The sequence below is a fragment of the Salmo salar genome, chromosome ssa02, assembly GCF_905237065.1.
Source record: "Salmo salar chromosome ssa02, Ssal_v3.1, whole genome shotgun sequence".
Taxonomy (NCBI): domain Eukaryota; kingdom Metazoa; phylum Chordata; class Actinopteri; order Salmoniformes; family Salmonidae; genus Salmo; species Salmo salar.
The window spans coordinates 58,278,354-58,303,414 of NC_059443.1; the positions used below are offsets into that span (position 1 = coordinate 58,278,354).

Consider the following 25,061-nt stretch of genomic DNA (forward strand, 5'->3'; position numbering starts at 1 on the left):
GGGGTATTTTTTTTATGTGGTTCGGGGTGTGTGTTTATGTAGAGGGGTGTTTGGTTAGTGTTTTTGGGCTATGTTCTATGTTAGTATATTTCTATGTTCTAGTCTTTTCAGTTCTATGTTTAGTTTATTGATTTGGCCTTCAATTGGAGGCAGCTGTTCCTCGTTGCCTCTGATTGAAGGTCCTATATAGAGGGGTGTGTTTTGTGGGAAGTTGTGATTGCATAGCTGTGTTTAGCCTGTAATCCTGTTCGTCTGTACGTTTTCTTGTTTTGTTTTCTTAAGTGTTCAAAATAAATATAGAATGAACACTCAACCCGCTGCGCTTTGGTCCACTTACTACGACGACCGTTACAATGTGAAACTGACCTGTCTAGTTGACCTAAATACTGCTATTAGGGTGATGAACGTATGATGCATCATAGTGATCAAGTGAATGACAGAATGTCCCACAAAAGCCCCGCTCTCTATGTGCATCCAAAACGACACCCTGTTAGGCTCTGGTCAGAGTATTGCACTATATAGGGATAATGAGCACATCCCTTCAAGAAAATACAGGAAGGGAAATAGCTTTGGTTAACAGGCTGATCTTAATACCAATAAGATAAAAGCCTCTTGCTCTAACACTGTTTATATAAAGTACTAGAGACCAATTTAATTTAAGGCAGTCGATTCAGAAAGTAAACTTAATTTAAAAAAATTGCATCTGTTTTCAATGACTTCTCAAACTGAGTATTAGAAGCTATTTATTTCAAAAGTGTTCCCATTTAATCATTTTTTAAAAATCACCTCCTGAGTTGAATGCCTTCAATTCAAATTGAGCCCAGCCCTGAAGTGCAACAATGTGAACCTTTCAAAGAAATACTGGCATGGTAGGTGAGAGAGATGTTGATGTTTACAGGTGTGCTTTATGTAGACGCTTGAAGAGTATAAAGACAGCTCCAACAATGGAACCAGCACCATACTATACCCATGTATACTACACTATACACTGAGTGCACAAAACATTAAGAACACTAACCAATGAGGCATGAGGGGGTGTTGTTTATGGCCATTATTACCATTATAAACTGGTTACCAACGTAATTAGACCAGTAAAAAGTAATGTTTTGTCATACCCGTGGTATACGGTCTGATATACCACGGCTGTCAGCCAATCAACATTCGGGGCTCGAACCACTCCGTTTATAATATACAATACACATGCAGCCAAGTGAGTAAATACATAACTGCACACAAGCCCAATTGTGATAAACAATGTGTTTTATTTGTAGTATAAAAAAAATGTAATTGGATATCATTACAGAGACACAAACCCTTGTAGTTTTACAGTAATAGTTTTACAGTAATAGCATATACCTTGTCATACTCTTGTGCATAGAAGAACAGTACACACCACAGTTGTAGCCTATACTTGTGCATCAGCCTTAACCTCATAGCCCCGCGATTTATACAAGGCTATACTACATCATGTCTCCCTTTATACAGACATTATATAGAGCAATGTTTATTCATTTATTTACAAAACCTTTATAAAATGTAGAAAAGTTGCATATAAAACATCTTTATCCCACATTTCACAAAAGAATTGGAAAAGAAAATCCTTCATTTATAGTCTTCATTTTAAATACAAGTGCTTGTTTTGGTACAAGTAAACTTTGTGGTAGGTACATAGTGTCCTCGTCTAGAACAAAATAAATAAACCAAATGTCAATGAGCAATACAGACTTTGTGTCCCATCCAAACGCTCCTACTCCCACAGTAGACATAAGATGTTTGTTTCTATGACATACAGTATAACTACAATGGCTAATATGGCACTATTTTGACATATTTTAATGAGACCATGTTGTCTATAGATAAGACATGCTATCTATCACCAAGCATAGCTCTGTCACAGAAAAGACCTACGGGCAACAGTGAAGTTTTAAGACGGTTGACTGGGAAGTACTGTAGAGACTCAAACTCAACACCCCTCTGTCCCCCAGGAATTCAAGCTGCAAAGACAAATGACAAACGTCACAATTCAGGATTGTAATAGTATCATTTATTTGTGAACTATTTATTTAACATTAAACTGATGTGATTCTAGATCTTCCCAACAGAGTCCATAGTGACTGGTGAGTTTGATACTGTAAAAAATTGCTCCAGGATAATACCAATGCTTTGGCTTGGTCCACTAATTATTGTGAGTGAAAACTGGCTATACTAACAAAGGCAAAATTTGTTAAAGACATCAGCTGAAAACTGCCCATTAGGATTTGGTACCTTATTGTTATCCCTGCTTGGCGTACCAATGACAAGCTGTTGAATTGCTGCCTACAATGCTTCCTTCAACTTACATTTCAGCAGTATATTATATGTGCAAAACATGGACACGACGTGACCACACATTCATTCAATCTTTATTGCTTAGAACTGTGCCTGAGTGGCACAGACAGGCGCTAAGTGTGATGAGTTAATTAGTGTCATGGACTAACTGGTGTGGGGTGTTGAAGTGTTTTTCTCACCTCCTACGATAAAGTGTGGCACTGCTAGGTCCATTAAAAGTATCAACTGAAAGCTACATATACTGTAGCTGTACATGTACTGTAGCTGTGCATGTACTGAAGCTGTACATATACTGTAGCTGTACATATACTGTAGCTGTACATATACTGTAGCTGTACATGTACAGAAGCTGTACATGTACAGAAGCTGTACATATACTGTAGCTGTACATATACTGTAGCTGTACATATACAGAAGCTGTACATGTACTGTAGCTGTACATCTACTGTAGCTGTACATATACTGTAGCTGTACATGTACTGTAGCTGTACATGTACTGTAGCTGTACATGTACTGTAGCTGTACATGTACTGTAGCTGTACATGTACTGAAGCTGTACATGTACTGTAGCTGTACATATACTGTAGCTGTACATATACTGAAGCTTTCAGGAAGGAAGATGGATGACTAACAGCTTAAAAAATGAAAAATCTTCTCAGAGACTCAGACATGACGTGACTGCCAGTATCTACAGCCTCTTCCCAGGGTGTACCTTAACGATTCCTAAGAAGGGAAATTGTACCGTAGAGACTGGACCCAATTACACCGTTCATTTCAACCCACAGTGAGAGCGAGGGTGTTTCAATCAAACGCCTACGCCGTCGTTAACGCCAGGCGAGAGCTCTGCCGATTGGAGCAGAGGGGACCTTTAGTGGCCAAAGAGACTTGATGAGAGACACGATGGATGACAGAGAATGAAAAAAAAGATAAGACGGATCAATGTGGAGGAGTGAAGGGAGAGAGGATGAGAAGTAAGAATGGATAAGGGGGGGGCCAAAGAGCTCATCAAGGTTGATAAATAACATGTATGTAACATTCAGGGGTGACCGGACCAGTGCATCTACTGTCTACTGTAGTGGACAGTCTGATGATTCAAATAAATGACCTTACTGTTACAGTGACCTTACTGTTACAGTGACCTTACTGTTACAGTGCATAATCCTTCATAGAGAACTGCATAGTAATGCAATCAATCGACACCGCTTGCCTCTCTAATACAGTACCACATAGACCTACATACCAGACTGTCAGTGTATCAGCATCAGAAAGTTCAATTACCTACCGGTAGCAAGAATAGATCAATCTGAGGTCCTTTTTTATTAATTTAAAACACAGTAATTTCATTACAATCATAAAACCAGACTTTAGTACTAAAAATGTCAAATTTCCATATAAATGTACTTGAATTTATAATAATCGATCGTGTGGTCAAACTGCATATTTTTATGAGCTGAATAATAAAGGGGGACGTGTTGCGTAGGCCAAGTTATATTGTCAGGAGGGAATCTTTCTTACTGCATGAAAGGGAGAGTTCGGTACCATTGGCATTGTAGAAAGTGCAATATCATAACCTTCATTTCATGTGTGAATCTATATAGCAGCCAGTTTGCAGTGCAAGCAGCACGTACAACCAGTTAAATCATTCATAGTTCAATCTAGGAGGAAATCACCTATTAAAGCTCTGATGTATACTTCCAATGAATCAATGTTTTTGTCCAAATCATCTAGAGCATATAGACATAATAACAAAACGTATTGTCATGACAGTGTCATAACGTTCCTTTAGGTGCTACCATTGGATAAACCGATCGAGGAAGATAAAAGTGATGAATGCCATTCATTTACTATGATTTTAAGACACGAGTGTAGATAATGTGTGCGTGTGCATGCCTGTGTGTGTGTGCGTGCGTGTATGTGAGTGTGAATACAACATGTGCTTCCGGTGATGACCAGGTGTCCACAAACACATTGGTTTAAATCTGCATATCAGTTACTGAGGCACTTGTTAAGTCACAATCATTTTTACAAATAAAAAAAACATCTAAACAAAACTGGAATAAGAAAATATTCATTCTGATATGACATTTTGTTTATGTTAGCAGGCGTACTTCATGTGTCACCTTCCCTAAATGTTCTCCTTGGCCCTGTGACTGGCTCTTTCACTGACGCTATACCCCTCCACAACACCGGAGGGAGCCACCTTGTGCTTCTGTGTGGAGTATCCTTCCAGCTGAGCTCCATTGCTTTGATCAGGGTCAGATTGATTAGTGCACAAAGTCACCGTAGCAAAATGTAGTAAATGTTTTGCAATGGAAAACAAAAACAAACATTTCTTACTGGACAATTGAAGCTAGTCCCTCCCTGTTTCAGTCCATTTTCTTCTGTTTGGTGCCTAGTGAAAACCACCCTGGTGTGTGTGTGTGTCAGGGAGTGTGTGTATCAGCTAAAAGCTGGACTCGGGGACCGCCCTCTTGCGTCCCAGTGAGTTGGTACTATAGCGAGTCTTCTGCAGGGTACCGTAGGAGGGCTTCTCGGCTGAGAGGCTGCGAGGGGGCGGTGCCACATCATGGGACAGCCCTTTACGGTGTAAAGAGGCGGTCCTTCGCATGCTAGACTCCTCCTTGCTGGGGATGTTAGATGAGCTCTGAGAGCGTTTGATATCGCTGGCAGCGGCGCGTCTGGCTTTACCGTTGGGCAGCTCGTCACCGAGACGATTGGCACCCCCGTTGCGGGGGGCTCCATTGGATTTCCCCTCCCCCGTCTTCGTGGCCCCTCCTGGGGCTCCACTGGACAGGGACAGCCGAGAGGTGCTGGGCCCGCCGACGTCGCCAAGTTTTCCAGAGTCGGACTTGCGAGAAGATGACGACTCCTTGTCCTTCTTCTTGAAGTTGCTCTTGAAGAAAGACAGCAGCCCCTCGTTGCTCTTGGAGGCCTCCTCTACCTTCTCACCTTTCCTGGTCTTTTCTCCCTCAGGTGGTACCAGATGGTCCCCTGGTGGTGGGCCCTGGAGGCCCTTGGCCCCTCTCCGCAGGGTGCCTTCCCAGTCTCTGTCCTTGAGGCTGTGGGTGCTGGAGCTGGGCTGGATGCCTGCACTAGACCCCCTCCTAGACTGGGCCTCTTGGGGCTTTCCCTGGTCCTTCTCCTTACTCTTCTTTGTACTCCTCCTGGTCAGAGTGTTAGTACTACTACTACCGCCCATCCTACCCTCGTCCCTCTGGTCTCTCTGGTCGCCCTGGTCTCTCTGATGCTGCTGGGACGCTTTGCTACTCCGTCTCAGACTCCCTGTCTTGTCTGTGACTGGTCTTCTCTGGCCCTCTGGCATCTGCGGAGACTCTGGTTGTCCCATGCAGTTCAGGCTGCTTCCCACACTAGGGGAGCTGATGGTAGGACCCTTCCGGCTCTCAGAGCCCGTCATTAAATTGACTATAGACTCCTTGGTGCAGCGAGGTCTTCTTCCAGACTCTAGGTACTCCACCAGTTCCACAGGGGCAGGGGCGGCCTCGGCTGCAGTTTTTCGGCGGTCCTTGGAGCCGAACGACCAGCGTAGGGGGAGGACCTTGTTCAGTGTCTCTTTGTTCTTAGTGGGGGTCCTCATGCTGACGCTACGACCCTGGATTCCCCGTACGAACGGCCTGGTCTCAAAACCACCTGGGGGTGAAAGAGAGAGAAAAGAACACTTTACCATAGTGGCTCTGACATTTAAAGCTAGGCCAACTTTCATTTTCAAACCCCTTTTATTAAATTGCAAATAACAAGCACAGTGATGAATATTAGCTTTTTTCCCGGCAACATTATACAGTTGAAGTCGGAAGTTTACATACACCTTAGCCAAATACATTTAATCTCAGTTTTTCATAATTCCTGACATTTAATCCTAGGAAAAATGACCTGTCTTAGGTCAGTTAGGATCACCACTTTATTTTAAGAATGTGAAATGTCAGAATAATAATAGAGAGAATTATTTATTTCAGCTTTTATTTATTTCATCACATTCCCAGTGGGTCAGAAGTTTACATACACTCAATTAGTATTTGGTAGCATTGCCTTTAAATTGTTTAACTTGGGTCAAACGTTTTGGGTAGCCTTCCACAAGCTTCCCACAATAAGTTGGGTGAATTTTGCCCCATTTCGCCTGACAGAGCTGGTGTAACTGAGGCAGGTTTGTAGGCCTCCTTGCTCGCACACGCCTTTTCTGTTCTGCCCACACATTTTCTATGGGATTGAGGTCAGGGCTTTGTGATGGCCACTCCAATACCTTGATTTTGTTGTCCTTAAGCCATTTTGCCACAACTTTGGAAGTATGCTTGGGGTCATTGTCCATTTGCGACCAAGCTTTAACTTCCTGACTGATGTCTTGAGATGTTGCTTCAATATATCCACATAATTTTCCCTCCTTCATGATGCCATCTATTTTTTGAAGTGCACCAGTCCCTCCTGCAGCAAAGCACCCCCACAACATGATGCTGCCACCCCAATGCTTCACGGTTGGGATGGTGTTCTTCGACTTGCAAGCCTCCCCCTTTTTCCTCCAAACATAGCGATGGTCATTATGGCCAAACAGTTATATTTTTGTATCATCAGACCAGAGGACATTTCTCCAAAAAGTACGATCTTTGTCCCCATGTGCAGTTGCAAACCGTAGTCTGGCTTTTTTATGGCGGTTTTGGAGCAGTGGCTTCTTCCTTGCTGAGCGGCCTTTCAGATTATGTCGATACAGAACTCGTTTTACTGTGGATATAGATACTTTTGTACCTGTTTCCTCCAGCATCTTTACAAGGTCCTTTGCTCTTGTTCTGGGATTGATTTGCACTTTTCACACCAAAGTACATTTATCTCTAGGAGACAGAACGCGTCTCCTTCCTGAGCGGTATGAAGGCTGCGTGGGCCCATGGTGTTTATACTTGAGTACGATTGTTTGTACAGATGAACGTGGTACCTTCAGGCGTTTGGGAATTGCTCCCAAGGATGAACCAGACTTTTGGAGGTCTCCAATTTTTTTCCGGAGGTCTTGGCTGATTTCTTTAGATTTTTCCATGATGTCAAGCAAAGAGGCACTGAGTTTGAAGCTAGTCCTTGAAATACATCCACATGTACACCTCCGATTGACTCAAATGATGTCAATTAGCCTATGAGAAGCTTCTAAAGCCATGACATTTTCTGGAATTTCACAAGCTGTTTAAAGGCACAGTGAACGTAGTGTATGTAAACTTCTGACCCATTGGAATTGTGATACAGTGAATTATAAGTGCAATAATCTATCTGTAAACAATTGTTGGAAAAATTACGTGTCATGCACAAAGTAGATGTCCGAACCGACTTGCCAAAACTATAGTTGTTAACAAGAAATTTGTGGAGTGGTTGAAAAACAAGTTTTAATGACTCCAACCTAAGTATATGTAAACTTCCGACTTCAACTGTATGTAGGTGTGGATTGTGCATGTATAGGAAGAGATTACGTAAATGCACATCCACAGTTAGAGTAGAATGTGTGGCGTATTGGCGGCAACATGGAATAATAATAACCATTGATTAGATGTAGCTTTTTCCAGATGCTCAAAGTTCTTTAAATAGGGGAGAGTGGGGTAAGTTGAGCCATCCTTGTTTCTAGGAAACCATACACAACAATCATTTGACCAAATATTTAGGATGAGGTCATCCTTTCTGGAGTCTGAGAAGGAAGAAACCACATGGAAAGTGGTAAGCAAGTTAGGTCCAAAAAATGGATTTTCACAAAGTCAAATTAATGTATTGTTTATTTTTATGATGCTTGTGTCTAAACCAAAGTAGATACTTTTAAGATTGTTCTATACATCAGTCGGGGTCTCTATAAGCTTCAATATGAGGTTCTAAACCTAGCAGGAAAGTGCATCCTTGTAGCTGTGTGGGCTAATATAGTCAAAATGTTTGCCTTGGGGTAAGTTGAGCAAATATATGTGTTTTCTTCCCAGGTGTAATGCAAGGCATTATCACTGGGATATGAGGTAACAACAAGGATCAACGGTTTCCCGTGTGTATCAAGAATGGTCCACCACCCAACGTACATCCAGCCAACTTGACATTACTGTGGGAAGCATTGGAGTCAACATGGGCCAGTGTTCCTGTGGAACGCTATCGACACCTTGTAGAGTCCATTCCCTGACAAATTGAGTCTGTCTGAGGGCAAAAGGGGGTGTTCCTAATGTTAGGTATACTCAGTGTATGTAAATGTCTTTGTTAGAAAGAATAGTATATTTCCCTTGAAGGAGTGATGTTGAATGTAAATCACTCAACTTACCCCACTCTCCCCTACTGTAGTAACGGGAAAACTCACCAACACCACCCATCACCCTTCCACCACCAATGGAATGAAGACCTACGTTTTTTTTTTACCTTTCTTTGGTTTACCATGCATCTCATGTTTCCCAGGCCCCTCACCTTCCTCCTCTCTGGGCGGATCATCAAGGAAGACGGGGGACTCTGGGGAGTCGGGGACAGAGGAGGGGCAGGTGGTGGAGGAGCGGGACACCAGACTACCCCTCTTACTGTCCCCATTCAGACGGACCAGCCAGTGGTCCGACATGGAGGAACTGGTGGAGCCTACAGAGGGGGAGAGAGAAGTTTCTGTGACTATGGGCACTGGACCAGAAAGACACCAACATATGTCAGTTCCATTCCAGTCAATACAAAAAACACAGAAAAACTACAGCGATAATTCCTATATACTATATAGCATTTAGCAATAGGAATATCACATTGCGGTTTTGCTGGATCAAGTAGTTGAGCATGGTGCTTGGAACACCATCTATTGCAGACATGAGTGAACCCTGCAGTTATGAGTTAACCTTTAGTGGATAAAGGCTGAATGGCCTTGTTGTATCTAATACTATCTCTGTACGGAGTTCAGCTGTAATGGAATTGAACCCTGAATGAGCTCTCTCCTGTGATGTGTGTGTGTCCATGCCTGTGTGTGTGTGTGTGTGGTACACTACCCACCTCTGATTGAGCTGCTGGCGGACCAATGGGGGATGACGTTACGTCTCTGGTAGAACAGTATGTAGGCCCCTCTGGTACACACCTCCTCCTCAGGCACCAGGTCCACACTGCTGTCGTCATAGCTGTACCACTGGCCGTCCACTGAGTTCCTGCAGTACGCTGCAAAACGCACACAGGACTGTAGAGACAGGCTGCACCACAATCCTTATGCCCTGGGTATAGTAATGTAAGTTGATGTCACCACTATAGAGGAGGGCACTGTATTGTTATGCATGTTCTATGAATCATTGTTATTTAGCAGTAGGCATCTCTGTCACGGGTATCGTCGGTGAAGGAGGACCAAAATGCAGCAGGACTGTGTTTGTTCATTTTGAACATTTATTTAAATCAAAACGAACACAAAAACAACAAACAAGAGAACGAGCGATCCACTGACAGTCTGGCAAGGCACAAGGCTAACACAGAACAATTTCCCACAAACACACAGACAAACACACCCAACTAATATAGGACTTCCAATAAAAGGCAACACCACACAGCTGCCTTCAATTGGAAGTCCACCCAATTAACTCCACATAGAAACACACTTACTAGACTACACATAGAAATACATAAACATAGACCATAAACCAAAAACCCGGAAATACTAAATCAAACACCCTTTTACCAAAACACCACCCCGACCCACATAAAACAAATACCCTCTGCCACGTCCTGACCAAACTACAATAACAATTAACCCTTATACTGGCCAGGACGTGACAATCTCTCTCACTAACAATATTCTCTCCTCACTTCTCGATCAACAGCCAGTCAGTATACCTCTCTCATCAACATCACGTCTCCTATATCAATGGTATATCAATGTCCAACCAGTACCTGTGTAATGTCCGCCGTGCATCCCACCATGGTGGTTACACACTGCATAGAGGTCATAGAGGAAGTCAGGAGGCAGGGCCATGTCTGGGTGACTAATATGATGACTGCTGCCTTCAGGCTGTTTCCATGTGGGGGGCCAGGGTCCCAGGTCCCCCAGGTTCCTCATGCTCTGGGACCTCTTCACCACGTGGGGGGCCATGTCCAGCCCGGCCAGGGGGAAGCGCACCTGGGTGGACAGCTTGTTGCGCCGCTCGCCCACCTGATTCATTGAATTTTTCAAAAGACCAGTACTGCCGTTTAATCAGCTACCAAAGGTTAACACAATAAATGGCTTATTTCCATTGTGGTCCTTTAGGGAATAATAGACAGGCAAGGAGAGAATGGCAATCCGCTGCACGTGATCGGCTCCAGTTACCTGTCGGAAGCGTTTGAGGTGGAGGATGAGGATGTCGGGGAGGGTCCACAGGGACATCTTCACCATGCCCTGCTGGAGCTGCTTACAGTGGGGACACTTCCATGCGTCGTCTGGGGCCAGCTGGAGAGATAACATGCGCGGTCAGTTGGGAAGTCTCAGGTAAAGTTATATTCTCCATACATTCCGTTTGTCCAAAGCCATATAAAAATACACAGGGAGTGGAGATATGAGAGAGAGAGAGAGAGAGAGAGAGAGAGAGAGAGAGAGAGAGAGAGAGAGAGAGAGAGAGAGAGAGAGAGAGAGAGAGAGAGAGAGAGAGATAAATCAACTTATGAATCAACTTATGAATCAACTAATGCAATATTAAAGCTGCAATATGTACTGTAACTTTTTGGTCGACTCGACCCAATTCACATAGAAATGTGTGTTATAGATCTGTCATTCTCATTGAAAGGAGGTACAATTCTGCATAGTGCATCTTTAATGTTCAGTACCCCAGGGGTAGGTTAAGACCAGTTGCATTGGACAGTATTGTGTATTCCATGTTACCTGTTCCTCTTTGGTGTAGAGCTGAAAGCACTCGTCCAGGGTACAGCTGTGCTGCTGCAGATGCTGCTGCTGCTGGACTCTCACACTCTCTGAGTCCTTCACCACCTCCTCCTGGATGTTACCAAACAGACTGACACACACACACACACACACACAGAAAGTTGGGGGTATGAGTGTGTGAGATAGAGAGAGATAAAGACATAGTGAATCCTAAATAATGAATGTGTGTGTGTGTGTGTGTGTGTGTGTGTGTGTGTGTGTGTGTTTCTGAGTCAATTGATGTGGTGTGTGTACATGTGTATGTCCAGTACTCACCATTCTTTGATCTTGTGTTCCCACTCAATCACCAGCTTCACGTGGGGAGGTCCTCCCGGGCCACATAACTTCAGGGCTCTGGAAAAAATGATATTACATAATGAATACACACTATCTTCTGGGTACAATGTCTACCTGACTACCACTGGAAACAATGTCAACCTGACTACCACTGGATACAATGTCTACCAGACTACCACTGGATACAACCTCTACCTGACTACCACTGGATACAATGTCTACCAGACTACCACTGGAAACAATGTCAACCTGACTACCACTGGATACAATGTCTACCAGACTACCACTGGATACAACCTCTACCTGACTACCACTGGATACAATGTCTACCAGACTACCACTGGATACAATGTCTACCTGACTACCACTGGATACAATGTCTACCAGACTACCACTGGATACAATGTCTACCTGACTACCACTGGAAACAATGTCAACCTGACTACCACTGGATACAATGTCTACCTGACTACCACTGGATACAATGTCAACCTGACTACCACTGGATACAATGTCTACCAGACTACCACTGGATACAATGTCTACCTGACTACCACTGGATACAATGTCTACCAGACTACCACTGGATACAATGTCTACCTGACTACCACTGGATACAATGTCTACCAGACTACCACTGGATACAATGTCTACCAGACTACCACTGGATACAATGTCTACCAGACTACCACTGGATACAATGTCTACCTGACTACCACCTTCCGGAGACACCTGAAACCCCACCTCTTTAAGGAATACCTGGGATAGGATAAAGTAATCCTTCTACCCCCCCCCAAAAAAATATATAGATGTACTATTGTAAAGTGGTTGTTCCACTGGATATCATAAGGTGATTGCACCAATTTGATAAGAGCGACTTACAGAGTCTACCAGACTACCACTGGATACAATGTCTACCTGACTACCACTGGAAACAATGTCAACCTGACTACCCCTGGATACAATGTCTACCTGACAACCGCTGGGATAGAGCTAGCCTTAGGTATCCCATACAGTCATTTTTTCACATAGACAAAGATTTGAGTCTCATTACTGTTTTAAAATGCCATTACGATGGGAGTTGTATTATATGTCGTATTACACTGCATGTATTGAAGTCCATCTGTAACTTACACTGTAATACAGTATTTACTTACACTGTTACACAGTATTCTGCAGCATGATTTAGTAATCCCAGTTTGTAAGCACAGTCGTCAAGCCTTCGGAATCCAAAAGTGTCAGATATTGTTGTGAGATGCCATCAGGCCCATACTAACCTTTCCCTATTAGTTATGGTGTATGTGTGTGTGTTTGTGTGTGTGTGGATGTAAACAAACATCAGTATTCTGTATTCTAAGTCAAGTCATTGTTGATCTGAGACTTCCAGCATGGTAAAACGTTCCTGACTCAAATGTACAGGTAATCTTTGTGAGTCTGATTGATGATAAGAAGTGCTGATGCAGTGAAATACAATGGGCACCTGTTAGTGGGCACCGGTTAGTGGGCACAGTGGGAAGCTCTGAAATGCACCACTAGGTGTCAGGCTTCCATAAGGTATTGACGCCAAGAGTAAAATCAAAGCATCTTGATCACAGTGTTGATTACTAAAACAGCACGAAATGAAAGTGACTGAAAATAAATAGATTTTAATGAAAGAGACTGCTTTCTGTTGTAACTGTAAACTGAGTGCTTTTTGACTTTTCTTTGTGACTTTCAACTGCTGCCGAGCAGCTGCCACAATAGAGACTATACTGTCGTGTGACTAGGATCATGCGTCTTCCTTTTGGTCTCACTGACACAAAGGGATGGTATAAAAGGCAACCTTCAATATCTCTCTCTTCAACAGTCACTCCAGGAAACAGGGAGTTCTGAGGTAGAAACACAGACGGAGAAATCCATCTGGGGAATCAACTTGGTGTTTGAAGCACTGCGGTCAGAAAAACAGTTGTGAGAGGATTCATTTGGTGTGTGAGCGTGTGTTTGTTTGTGTCCTTGAAAGTGTACGTTGTAAAGGTAAGTTAGTCCTCGGGTTGTGTGATGGTGTGTGCTGTTGTCTGCCTTGGACTCAACCCAAGGTCACAGTCCCAGTGGCTACAGACAGAGAGACAGACAGACAGAGAGAGACAGACAGACAGACAGACAGACAGACTACCACCTCCTCTACCTGCAGGACACTGGGACATAAAGGACACTGCTTCAATAGTGGATGTAGTCTGACTTCTCTCTCTCTCTGTGTGTGTGTGTGTGTGTGTGTTCATGGACCAGGGAGATTGCTTTAGTTTGTGGTCAAAGTAGAGACATCCATCCAGGTCCCAAGAACATGAATAGAATTGCCTTCAAAAACGGTCCACTAGGGGGAACTGTGAGTGCTACTCATTTTCAGTAGGCTGTTGGCTTGCTAGGGCGTTGTGGACAGGGATGGTGGATGGGTGTAAAAGCTGAGCTCTGGCGCTGAGTGTTGCGTGTAAAAATCGGTTTTAAGCCTTTCCTAAACTTTAACCCTTAACTTAACTGAGAAGTGAAACCCCCAGCCCGATGCAAGTGTTTGTAATTTAACTTATGGGGAGGTAACAGTGTCTCAACTTAAAACATCAAAAACCAACGTTTACCATGACTACACACATAGACACACATACTGTATGAGCACAAATGACTGAATCTGTAAAGGATGTTCTTTGTGTGTGTGTGTGTGTGTGTGTGTGTGTGTGTGTGTGTGTGTGTGTGTGTGTGTGCGTGCAATCATGTCTGGATGCATGTGCATTGCGTTCATCAATATCACCTCAGAATTAACAGCCAGCTTCGCTCCACAGACGACCGCAGCCCCATTAATTCCTTCCACGTTCACGCATTATTCCAACCCGCCTTCAAATCCACGCAGAAACAATTGCAATTAAGGAAGAGAGGCTGCTTGTCAAAATGAATCTGACTGTGTAATTCAGAGCTGAAAAGTCTGCCACGGTCTGAACCCAACGTCTTAAATGCCTGCTTATGACTTTACTAACTGGGGGGGCAAAGAGCAGGCACTTAGGCACTATAGCAGAGCTGCTTATAGGCTTAGTTGTTGTCTCTCTGTCATGGAAGAGATTAAAATAGAGTTACAGAGATGGGGAGAGAGCGAGAGAGAGTATGATGTCACTGTTATTCTTTTGACTGGATAAAAATGCTAATCCTACCAAAGGAAATCAAGGAAGATAACCTTGTTTCCCCCCCACTCTGAATTCCAATTGTGTTGACTGTATTTTCAGTACAGAATGACTTTGTCAAGAGGCACTTGTGTCAACATTCTTTACATTGGATCTTTGTCATGTACTCGGACTTGGAATTCAGCCTCAATACACTCAGACCAACAATGTACTCTGATTCAAAGCACTATTGTGGTTCCAATGGCTCTTTCATCCACATACTTGTCACACACACACACACGCTCCTTCAAAGGCCATGCCTGTGTCTCATCCCTTGTCCGTCACACGCCATTCTAATTCCCTTGAGAACAGTCCTACTTCTCAAACCTCCCCCTCCTCTTCACCTTTCCTTTCCCTGCAGATCAATAACACTTCATTTTAGAATACCAGACCTCCTAATACCCTGAAGGAGCGGTTGAAATTAGCACCAGGGGAAAGAGTGAGAGAGAGTGTGAGAGAGAGAGAGAGAGAGTGACGTACACATGCATGCACACTCCCAGAGAGGGTGGTGGGTGGTAGGAAGCCTGTCGAGCCCTTTCTCAGTGCCCTTGACCTTTCCTCGTGCCCTTTTCCAGTGCCCAAGGGCCTCATCTTTGACCTTCAGAGGATCCCTCATTCATGGGAGAGCGAAGCTCAGAACCCTTGAAGAGTGGCTGATGATGATACCATGTCCCCCTGCTGTACAGAGCTGTCCACCTACTCAGTCCTCAGCCAACCAACTACTTGTCAGTCAGCTACTATTCTCTCTGTCACTCTCTCTCTCTCTCTCCTCCTGTCTGTATAGTGGATCTGAGGAGAAAGTCTCATGTCTCCCTGTCTGCCTCTAGCAGAGGGGCAGTGTGGTTCTTTCCTAAAGACTCCTTCTCTTTAATCGAATCTTGTTCATACCTGAAATTGTTGCCCCTGGCCTATGTACTGTTTCTAAGGAACATCATGTTCGACATTGGCCAGGGAAAATTCGATGAAATAACTTCCATATGACATGTTTGTAAAGCCAACGCTGTACAGAGGTCAATACCCCAAGTCTCCTCGCATGCCCGTTTATGAAAGATGAGTTGGTGCAATTACATTGTAAGAGGAATACAGTAATACTGTGTTATGATGAAAATACGAGTTTTTAAATATAAAGAGCAGACAGTATGGCTCCTCTCTAGCTTTAGGGAAGAACACAATTGAAATAGTAACGGTACCATGTTTTCGTTTATAACCGCATTGTAATTCAAGGACCTTGGGAACTGAATGGCCATGCTCTTGAGTAAGATGAATTGCCAGAACAAAGGATAGTCAGATAGGATACCACTTATTCATTCTGGTCAATTCAGTATACTGAAGGGACAACTCAAAGATGATCCAGATCAAGGCGGTTTTCTGATCAATCTATGTATCTCTGTATATAATGGATATACAGATAAACATTCCATGACACATCTTCTCTTGCAAATGCTGATGAGAGAGGGTCACACAGACAACCCCTCTTCCCCGAACTCACCCACCCCAAGACAAGTTTACGTTTACCGAGCATCTGACCCCATGTCCCACCTCCTCAATAGAACTACTGCACTATACCGTCACATCACAACAACAGCACAGCTTTAGATGGAGCTCCCTGTGGCTCCTACGACAGCTGAAGCCACTCTACAGGAGGGAGAATAAAGGCTCTTGTCTTATCTTCACTGCGACTTGATTCCTCTACCTTTTTACAGTAAGACCCTCATGGCTCATTGGCTTCTCAAAGGCACTGTTTGCACAGAATAGGCAAGTGTTCAGAGATACCATGATTTACCATTTTATGTCTGACAGTGGCTGTTCAGTAGAGTGGAAAAGTTACTCAATGACAGACATTTTAGTGGGCTTTATGTACGAACAGTACCTTAGTTCAGGTATTTTAGACTGACTGGCTGACAGACAGACAGACAGACAGACAGACAGACAGACAGACAGACAGACAGACAGACAGACAGACAAACAGACAGACAGACAGACAGAGAGAGAGAGAGAGAGAGAGAGAGAGAGAGAGAGAGAGAGAGAGAGAAGAGAAAGAGAGATACAGAGTGTGAGTGGGAGAGAGAGAGTGTGAGAAAGAGAGAGAAAGAGCGAGAGAGAGAAAGAGCGAGAGAGAGATGGATAATGCAGGTGCTGGTGGTCTTACCTGTCCACGGCAGGGTGGAAGAGAGGGCGTCCATCTTGTGGGGACAGGTAGCTGTAGGAGGCAGACCCTCCCACCACTCTGATCTTGAACAGCGACCCTGCATTCTGCAGGGAAACACAGACATTCAACGAGATAAGTGAGACACGGGATAAGACGAGAAGAGGTAAGATAAGACGCCATGAGATAAGACGAGACGAGGTAAGATGACACGAGACGAGATATCGTACATTTGCACTGAAACTTGCTATGCATCTGAAAGCTGCTTGGTCACCACAATAGAGGTGGTTGAAAATGTTCAAACTTTTCCTATCATACAAGTGAATTGTAATACTGTAAGAACACTGCGGGAGCAAGCAGTACAGTATCTTTCTTTGGATAAAATAAAAACGTATCACAAACGGACAAAGGTTCCACTCATAACAACAGCATTGTTAGCGGTGTCTCTAGCTCCACAGCTCCACCCTTGACTGAACAAGGTGCATTAGGAGATGAATTAGACAAGAGGGGCTAAGTTATTAGAAGGTAGAGAGCAGAATCACGTTGCAAATTAAACCTAATGGTCTCATTTGGAATGAAGGCCGCTGGAGAATAGAGCCTCAGCCAAGCATACAGAGAAATAAATGAGTAACCTTGCGTCCCAAACGGCAACCTATTCCCTACACAGGGCACTACAAGAGCCATAGGGCCCTGGTCAAGAGTAGTGCACTGTGTAGGGAATAGGGTGTCATTTGGGATGCATCCTAGTTAATAAGACCGTGACCACCAAATGAAAACGGCAAAGAAGTATTTTGTTTGGGGGAGTGGACCATACATATGCGGTTGTGAGGTTATCTTTCGTAAGACCATAATGAACAACTCTGCGTTGATGAGCAATTAGGCTGAGTTTATAAGTGAGTTTGAGGAAGTTTGAGGGAAGTTTAGAACTCGAGGGAACTTCTTTGGATGAGGAAGAGTGGAGTGAAAGTGAGTGGAGGAGGTGTGTGTGTGTTTGTGTGCATGTTGAAGAATAGATAAACACCTGTTTATTTAATGCCTGTGAAGATTTCATGTCATACCACTGTCTTTCTGGAGGATATCTGTAATACTTTTAATCTGTCTGGATTAGGGACAAATCAAGTGGGATTAAATATTAAACCGACAAAGCCTTGAGGAGAGAATATCCTTATCTTCCTTTTCAGCAAATGTTTGTGTATTTGTTGGGTACAGACACAAATGATCAAAAAACACTGCTTGTGAGAACAACAAACTGTATGGTGAAGAAAATACACCAAGCCTGGATTACTTGGTCAAAATCACAGGTCTGTGTCTAAAATGACACCCTATTCCCTATATAGTGCACTACCTCTGAACTACTTCTATAAAGTGCACAACACACATAGGATCTTTTTCAAAGAGACACATCCTCTCTGAGCCTCAAAGTAATATATCTTGTACATTCTGATCTGCCTTGTAGATTCGATCCAACAGTTATCAGCATTCTGCAATCAAATCAAATTGTATTTGTCACAAGCGCCGAATACAGGTGTAGACCTTACAGTGAAATACTTACTTACGAGCCCCTAACCAACAATGCAGTTTCCCCCCAAAATATGAATAACAGATAAAAGTAACAAGTAATTAAAGAGCAGCAGTAAAATAACAATAGTGAGACTATATACAGGGGGTACCGGTACAGAGTCAATATGCGGGGGCATCGGTTAGTCGAGGTAATTGAGGTAATATGTACATGTAAGAAGTTATTAAAGTGACGATGCATAGATAATAACAGAGAGGGGGGGGGGGGGGGGCAATGCAAATAGTCTGGGTAGCCATTTGATTAGTTGTTCAGGAGTCTTATGTCTTAGGGGTAGAAGCTGTTTAGAAGCCTCTTGGACCTAGACTTGGCACTCCGGTACTGCTTGCCATGCGGTAGCAGAGAGAACAGTCTATGACTAGGCCTTCCTCTGACACCGCCTGGTGTAGAGGTCCTGGATGGCAGGAAGCTTGGCCTTAGTGATGTACTGGGCCGTACGCACTACCCTCTGTAGTGCCTTGTGGTCGGAGGCCAAGCAGTTGCCATACCAGGCAGTGATGCAACCAGTCAGGATGCTCTCGATGGTGCAGCTGTAGAACATTTTGAGGATCTGAGGACCCAAGCCAAATCTTTTCAGTCTCCTGAGGGGGAATAGGTTTTGTCGTGCCCTCTTTACGACTGTCTTGGTGTGTTTAGACCATTCTAGTTTGTTGGTGATGTGGACACCAAGGAACTTGAAGCTCTCAACCTGCTCCACTCCAGCCCCGTCGATGAGAATGGGGGCGTACTCGGTCCTCTTTTTCCTGTAGTCCACAATCATCTCCTTTGTCTAAAGCTGACACAATGCTGGAATGACTCATATGTAGGTGGGTACTAAAGCTTTTATGTAATGTAGGATCTAACGAGTGCAAGATCTGACCTCTACAACACATGGTGTGGCGAGGAACTTACCAAACCATAACAGACACTTCTCCTCACATGTACTTATTTCACTGGTGTATTGCCTGTAAATTACGAATCTTTAAAGCGATCTCTTCCTTCCTCTTTCCTGCTAGAGGGCAGTTTTGGTGGTGATACAGGGTAGTATATAGTGCTCAAAACATCACTTGCTACAGTGCCTTCAGAAAGTATTCACACAACTTTCATCTTTCCAAATGTTGTTGTGTTACAGCCTGAATTTAAAATGGATTAAATTGAGATTGTTTGTTATTGATCTAAAAACAATACCCCATAACATCAAAGTGGAAATTTGGTTGTAGAAAATGAAATCTAAAATGTCTCGAGTCAATAAGTATTCAACCCCCTTGTTATGGCAAGCCTAAATAGGTTCAGGAGTAAAAATGTGCATAACAAATCGCATAATAAGTTGCATAAATTAAATTGAATTAACATGATTAAATAGACAATTACACACAATACCCCATAATGTGAAAGTGAAATTATTTTGGTGGCAAATCCAACACAACACATATTTTATAGTGTTGGCTGCATCATGTTATGGGTATGCTTGTAGTCTTTAAGGACTGAGGAGTTTTCCTGAATAAAAAGAAATGGAATGTAGCTAAGCACAGGCAAAATCCTGGAGGAAAACCTGGTTCAGTCTGCTTTTCACCAGACACTGGGAGATTCATTCCCCTTTCAGAAGGACAATAACCTAAAACACAAGGCCCAATCTACATTGGAGTTGCTTACCAAGAAGACAGTGAATGTTCCTGAATGGCCAAGTTACAGTTTTGACTTAAATATCCTTGAAAATCTATGGCAAGACCTGAAAATGGCTGTCTGGGAATGATCAACAACCAATTTGACAGAGCTTGAACAATTTTGAAAAGAATAATGGACAAATGTTGTACAATCCAGGTGTGGAAAGCTTTTAGATTCACAGCTGTAATCACTGCCAAAGGTGCTTCTACCAAAGTATTGACTCAGGGGTGTGACAATTTATGTAAATTATATATTTCTGTATTTTATTTGCATTCATTTATTTTTTTTCTTCTAAAAACATAACTTTTTCATTATGGGTATTGTCTGTAGATCAATTTAATCCATTTTGAATTCAGGCTGTAATACAACAAAATGTGTCAAGGGGTATGAATACTTTCTGAATGTATGTTGTTGAGAAACCTACAGGCGGCGCCATAACATCTTATGAAGTTCCTCTTCCACAAAACAAATATGAATGACATAAGAAAGTCGGACAAACTACACTTTGAAGTGAAAAATCCCCCAGGGAGTCAAACAAACACCTCAAATACAAGTAAATACCAAACAATAATTCTGTCCTGGAACTTAACTGTGAATTCAGTCTGCATACAGCTTTGCTATGAATGAGAAGTAAAGGGAACCAGACAATGCAGTTGATGGTCACACAGCTTGACAGAGTTAACTTGACAAGGAGCTTGTTGCCGTGGAGATACAGATCAGTGTGTCAACACTAGGTCTAAAGAAATAGTTCCTTCTCTGTTGAGGTAGGACCTTGTCTGGGGCTTATCAGCCTTAGAACTACCTGAGACTTTGAGCCCAGGGCTGTTTGCCCTGGATAAGGCCTCCTTGTCAAACACTGCACTATCACCATGGTGTCTCCCATAGCGACAGGGCAGCCCGCCTTAGGAGCTGAGGATAGTTGTGTATAAAAAGGAAGGGTCTGTCACAGTATCTAACGAAGGTGGCGTCCCTCCTCGGTCGGGCGGCGCTCGGCGGTCGTCGTCGCCGGCCTATTAGCTGCCACCGATCGTTGTTTCTGTGTCTATCCCGCACCTGTTTTGTGTCTGTCATTAGTGGGGGGTTATTTAGAGTGTATTTTCAGTTGGGGTTCTCGTGCGGGATTGTTTATTGTCTACTCTAGACAGTTGCGAGTATAGTTGTTTGTTTGCTGGATATTGTCTATTGTATTGCCGGGCTGCGCCCCATGCGCTTTTTCCGGAGCGTTTAATTTTTGGGAATGTGTTTTTCCCTGGCGGACTTTGTCACGCGCCCTGTGCCCTACGGCTATTGTGTTGGCATTTATTATTAAAACACTGTTGCTCCGGCCCTCTGCCTCCTGCTCCTGATTCCACATCTCCACTGGTCCTAGACAGCCTGACAGGGTCAAGGTAAAGTGAGGGGGTCATTGTGGCAGTGTTGAACTCCCTTGTCTATAGCAGTGGTCACCGACTGGTCGATCTCCAAGGCATTCCTAGTCGATCGCCCACCATTTATGTAAAAAACCCAACGATAAAGCCTTACATTAATATTTTTTAAATTCGTCTCACGCTGTTGGCGATAGGTGCACCCGATTCAGCGCGCCAGGTAGGCAACATGTTCCCATTTTGAACCATTTCATACGTCTGAAGGTACAAACTCTGCCTTCCCGGTGGGCCCGGTTGGAGCAAATCAAGTGCACTATAGGCCTACCACTGGCCAATCGGATGTCTGCAGTAACATAGAAGGCGTAAAAGAAAGCAACAGCAAAGTTTATATACTGTGAGATTTCTAAACGTTTAAAACCATGACTAGAGAGAGACTGTCAATGAATACAGCAAACAACTGCTGTTTTTATGAGTTCATGTTTAACTTTTTACTCAGCACTGTCAACACTTTGATAAGCCATGAAATGTGCGTTCTCCCTACTTCCACTAGCGCTACAACCAGCACTGCAGCTGCAATGAATGAGTAGGAAAGTGTATCTGTAGGCTTGCATTGTTGTTATTAGCAACTTGTGTCTCTTTTAATAGCGAGGAATATTTCACTTTCTCTGTGCATTAGATAGAACTAATGCAGTCCGAGGCAACATTCGCCATCAGCTGGAAGACGGTGTCCCTTTTTGGTCTGTGTCAGCGGAGGAAAGGGAGAGCGGAGGGACGTTGAGAGGCGGACCCTCAGTCTGCTGCTCTCTCCCTCCGCTGAGACTGACCATCAGATGCAGGCTCCATCAGCCCAGTAAAATAAGAAAAAGCTAATTATATAAACATACGCTCACAAGTAATAAAACAACTGATCTATTACCGGCGTGATCATGTAGCCTACCTCAAATGTTGAAATATGAAACAAAAATGGTCTGAGAAGAACAACAATGCATTGGCAGAGCAATATACAGAGATAATGTTTGGGCCTACAGGCTACTGCACAAACCTCACTACTACAGTACCGTTTTTAACAGGTTAATGTGACATAGGCTTACGTTTTAAAGTCACGTCCCCAACTAAATGTAACGGTAGATCTCAGCTTCCATTTTGACTCAGAAAGTGATCTCGACTTAAAGAAGGTTGGTGACCCCTGGTCTACAGAATAAATAATGTACTAAACCATGGTTCCTGCTTAATGTGTGTATAGAGTAGCCCTATAGTGTATAGTGAATGCAGGATGGTCAGGGAATGGGGCTCATTGCTTACAGTACTTATAATGTCTATAGTGGATCCACTGTAACAAAGTGAGGACATACCGGTCTACGTAACAGCGTGCTTGTCTTTACTCCCTGTATCCTGTATCAAATCTGTGTGTTATCAGGGCAGAAGCCACAGTTTGATGTATGGATGCTGACCCCACACTGCTCAGTGCATCTAGAGTTAATTGCTATGTTGAGAGAACAATGGAGCTGTCCTGGCCGCTACATTATATATGGTGAGAGAACAATGGGGCTGTCCTGGCCGCTACATTATCTATGGTGAGAGAACAATGGAGCTGTCCTGGCCGTTTGTCACGTCCTGACCAGTAAATGGGTTATTTGTTATTATAGTTTGGTCAGGACGTGGCAGGGGGTATTTGTTTTATATGGTTTGGGGTGTGTGTGTATGTAGAGGGGTGTTTGATTGATGTATTCCGGGGTTTTGGTCATTGTTCTATGTTTGTATATTTCTATGTCTGTTCTAGGGTGTTTAGATCTGTGTTTAGGGATTGGGGGCCTTCAATTGGAGACAGCTGTCTATCGTTGCCTCTGATTCAAGGTCCTATAATTAGGAATGTGTTTGTCATGGGAATTGTGGGAGGTTGTTCTTTGTACTGCTGTGTGAGCCTACAAGACTGTTTGTTCGTTTATTGTTTTGTTTATTAGTCGTGTTCACAATAAAGTTAAGATGAGCACTCAACCCGCTGCGCCTTGGTCCAATTACTACGCCGATCGTTACACCGCTATATTATTTATGGTGAGAGAACAATGGGGCTGTCCTGGCAGCTACATTATCTATGGTGAGAGAACAATGGGGCTGTCCTGGCCGCTACATTATCTGCTGTGTCACTGCTCCTTGTGTCTCTGACTGGGTGGAAATGAACGTTCCTGAGACAGTCGCTATGGTCACTCCGGTTAATTGTAACGCCTCCCGTTTGTAATTAAAGCCAATTCCCTCTCACGATGGGGTTATTTTATCCAGGAAGTTGTTGAGGACTCAAGAGCACACACATGCACACACACGGTGGCTTGTGTCTTAAGAGTGTCTGCAAGTGTGTGTGTGTGTGTGTGTGTGTGTGTGTATGAGAAACTCACTAGATCATTAGGATCTCCACCACTCTCCATTAGTGCATATTGGTAGGCTGAATGTTATTTCTGGTGGTAGTAGCACTAGGTAGGAATGTACTACTGTTTCAGGTAGTAAACAGTAGGAACCAGTAGTAGTAAATGAATGGTAGTGACCAGTGGTGCCAGTGTTAACTGACCTGAGCCTGTGATCCGTTCAGCATCAGGTAATAGAGCTTGCTGAGGATACTCTGCTGGAGCTGGTCCCAGGACAGGGTACGCTCCTCTCTCATGAGGAAGGGAGGGCCGAACCTGGAGGGGGGTGGGGGAGAGGGAGCGAGAGAGAGAGAGGGAGCGAGAGAGAGAGAGGGAGCGAGAGAGGGAGCGGGAGAAGGAGAGAGCGAGAGAGAGAGAGGGAGAAGGAGAGGGAGGGAGGAGGAGTGAAGGAGAGGAAGATGGAGAGGGAGAGAGGAAGAAGAAGAGGTAGAGAGAGGGAGGAAAAGAGAGAGAGGGAGACAGAAGGGGAGAAAAAATACAATGTTATTCTGCAGTTGTTTGAGAGAGGCAAACATATGTTTGGATTTGCACAAAGTAGAGTACATTACAACCCTGTGGCCTTTTGAATGTGAAACGTATTTAAGCAGGTCTCTCAACTCAACATGTATTTAATGACCACAGGACTACAAGTGAAGAGAAAGCCAGCGTTTTCAACGCGGCATTGTAAGCATATTTCAGGCATGAGAACATTTTGGCTGAGAATGTCGTTTTTTAAATGATGGATTTACATTTCCAATAGCATTGTGTGGATTTGAGAGAGAACTAGTCAGTGATCCGAATGAGAAAACCTAGAAGAAAGCACTTTCATTCAATGAAATGAACATATTTCCCATCTACTGCTTAGATTGGTTTTGTCATAAAACCGGAGGAGGCTGTTTTGAGACGTCAGTGTGTTTGTGTGTGTGCATGTGTTTGCGTGTGTTTGTGTGCACACGTGCGCACCTGGTGTGTCTGTGTGAAACATAGTCTGTCCTCGCGACCAGTGCCACCCCGTCCCTCAAACCGGTTTATTAGAGTGAGCAGGTAAGCCATTGGCCCAATCTCTACCCCAAAGATCTATGATCACCATCCATTGAAACGTTCTGTTAGACACAAGGTGAGCCCAGGGTGAATATCCTCAAATGATGACCAGGATGTAATGACTCAATGGGCTCGTTACCTGAAAACATCTTAGTCCAGGACTGAGCTTAATCTGTGTCTGTGAAACTGGCCCAATATCAACCACAGCAGCGTATTAACACCAGTATGTGGTT

The 25,061-nt window shown here is 43.7% G+C and overlaps 1 protein-coding gene across 2 annotated transcripts in view; it reads right to left on the reverse strand.

The window, feature by feature from the left end:
* Positions 1-1,242: 1,242 nt before the first annotated feature.
* Positions 1,243-25,061, reverse strand: part of LOC106587099 (ubiquitin carboxyl-terminal hydrolase 43) — a 130,311-nt gene continuing 106,492 nt past the window's right edge. Inside the window, exons 8-16 of one of the 2 annotated variants that reach the window (XM_014175103.2) lie at positions 23,952-24,063; positions 16,811-16,914; positions 11,459-11,536; positions 11,144-11,273; positions 10,595-10,714; positions 10,180-10,438; positions 9,301-9,459; positions 8,743-8,904; positions 1,243-5,976 (exon numbers count right to left, since the gene is read on the reverse strand). In XM_014175103.2, coding sequence (XP_014030578.2) covers positions 4,772-5,976; positions 8,743-8,904; positions 9,301-9,459; positions 10,180-10,438; positions 10,595-10,714; positions 11,144-11,273; positions 11,459-11,536; positions 16,811-16,914; positions 23,952-24,063 — 2,329 coding nt within the window. In that variant the 3' untranslated portion in view covers positions 1,243-4,771. Of the gene's footprint in view, positions 5,977-8,697; positions 8,905-9,300; positions 9,460-10,179; positions 10,439-10,594; positions 10,715-11,143; positions 11,274-11,458; positions 11,537-16,810; positions 16,915-23,951; positions 24,064-25,061 lie in introns of both variants that reach the window. The other variant, XM_014175093.2, reaches the window with a different exon arrangement.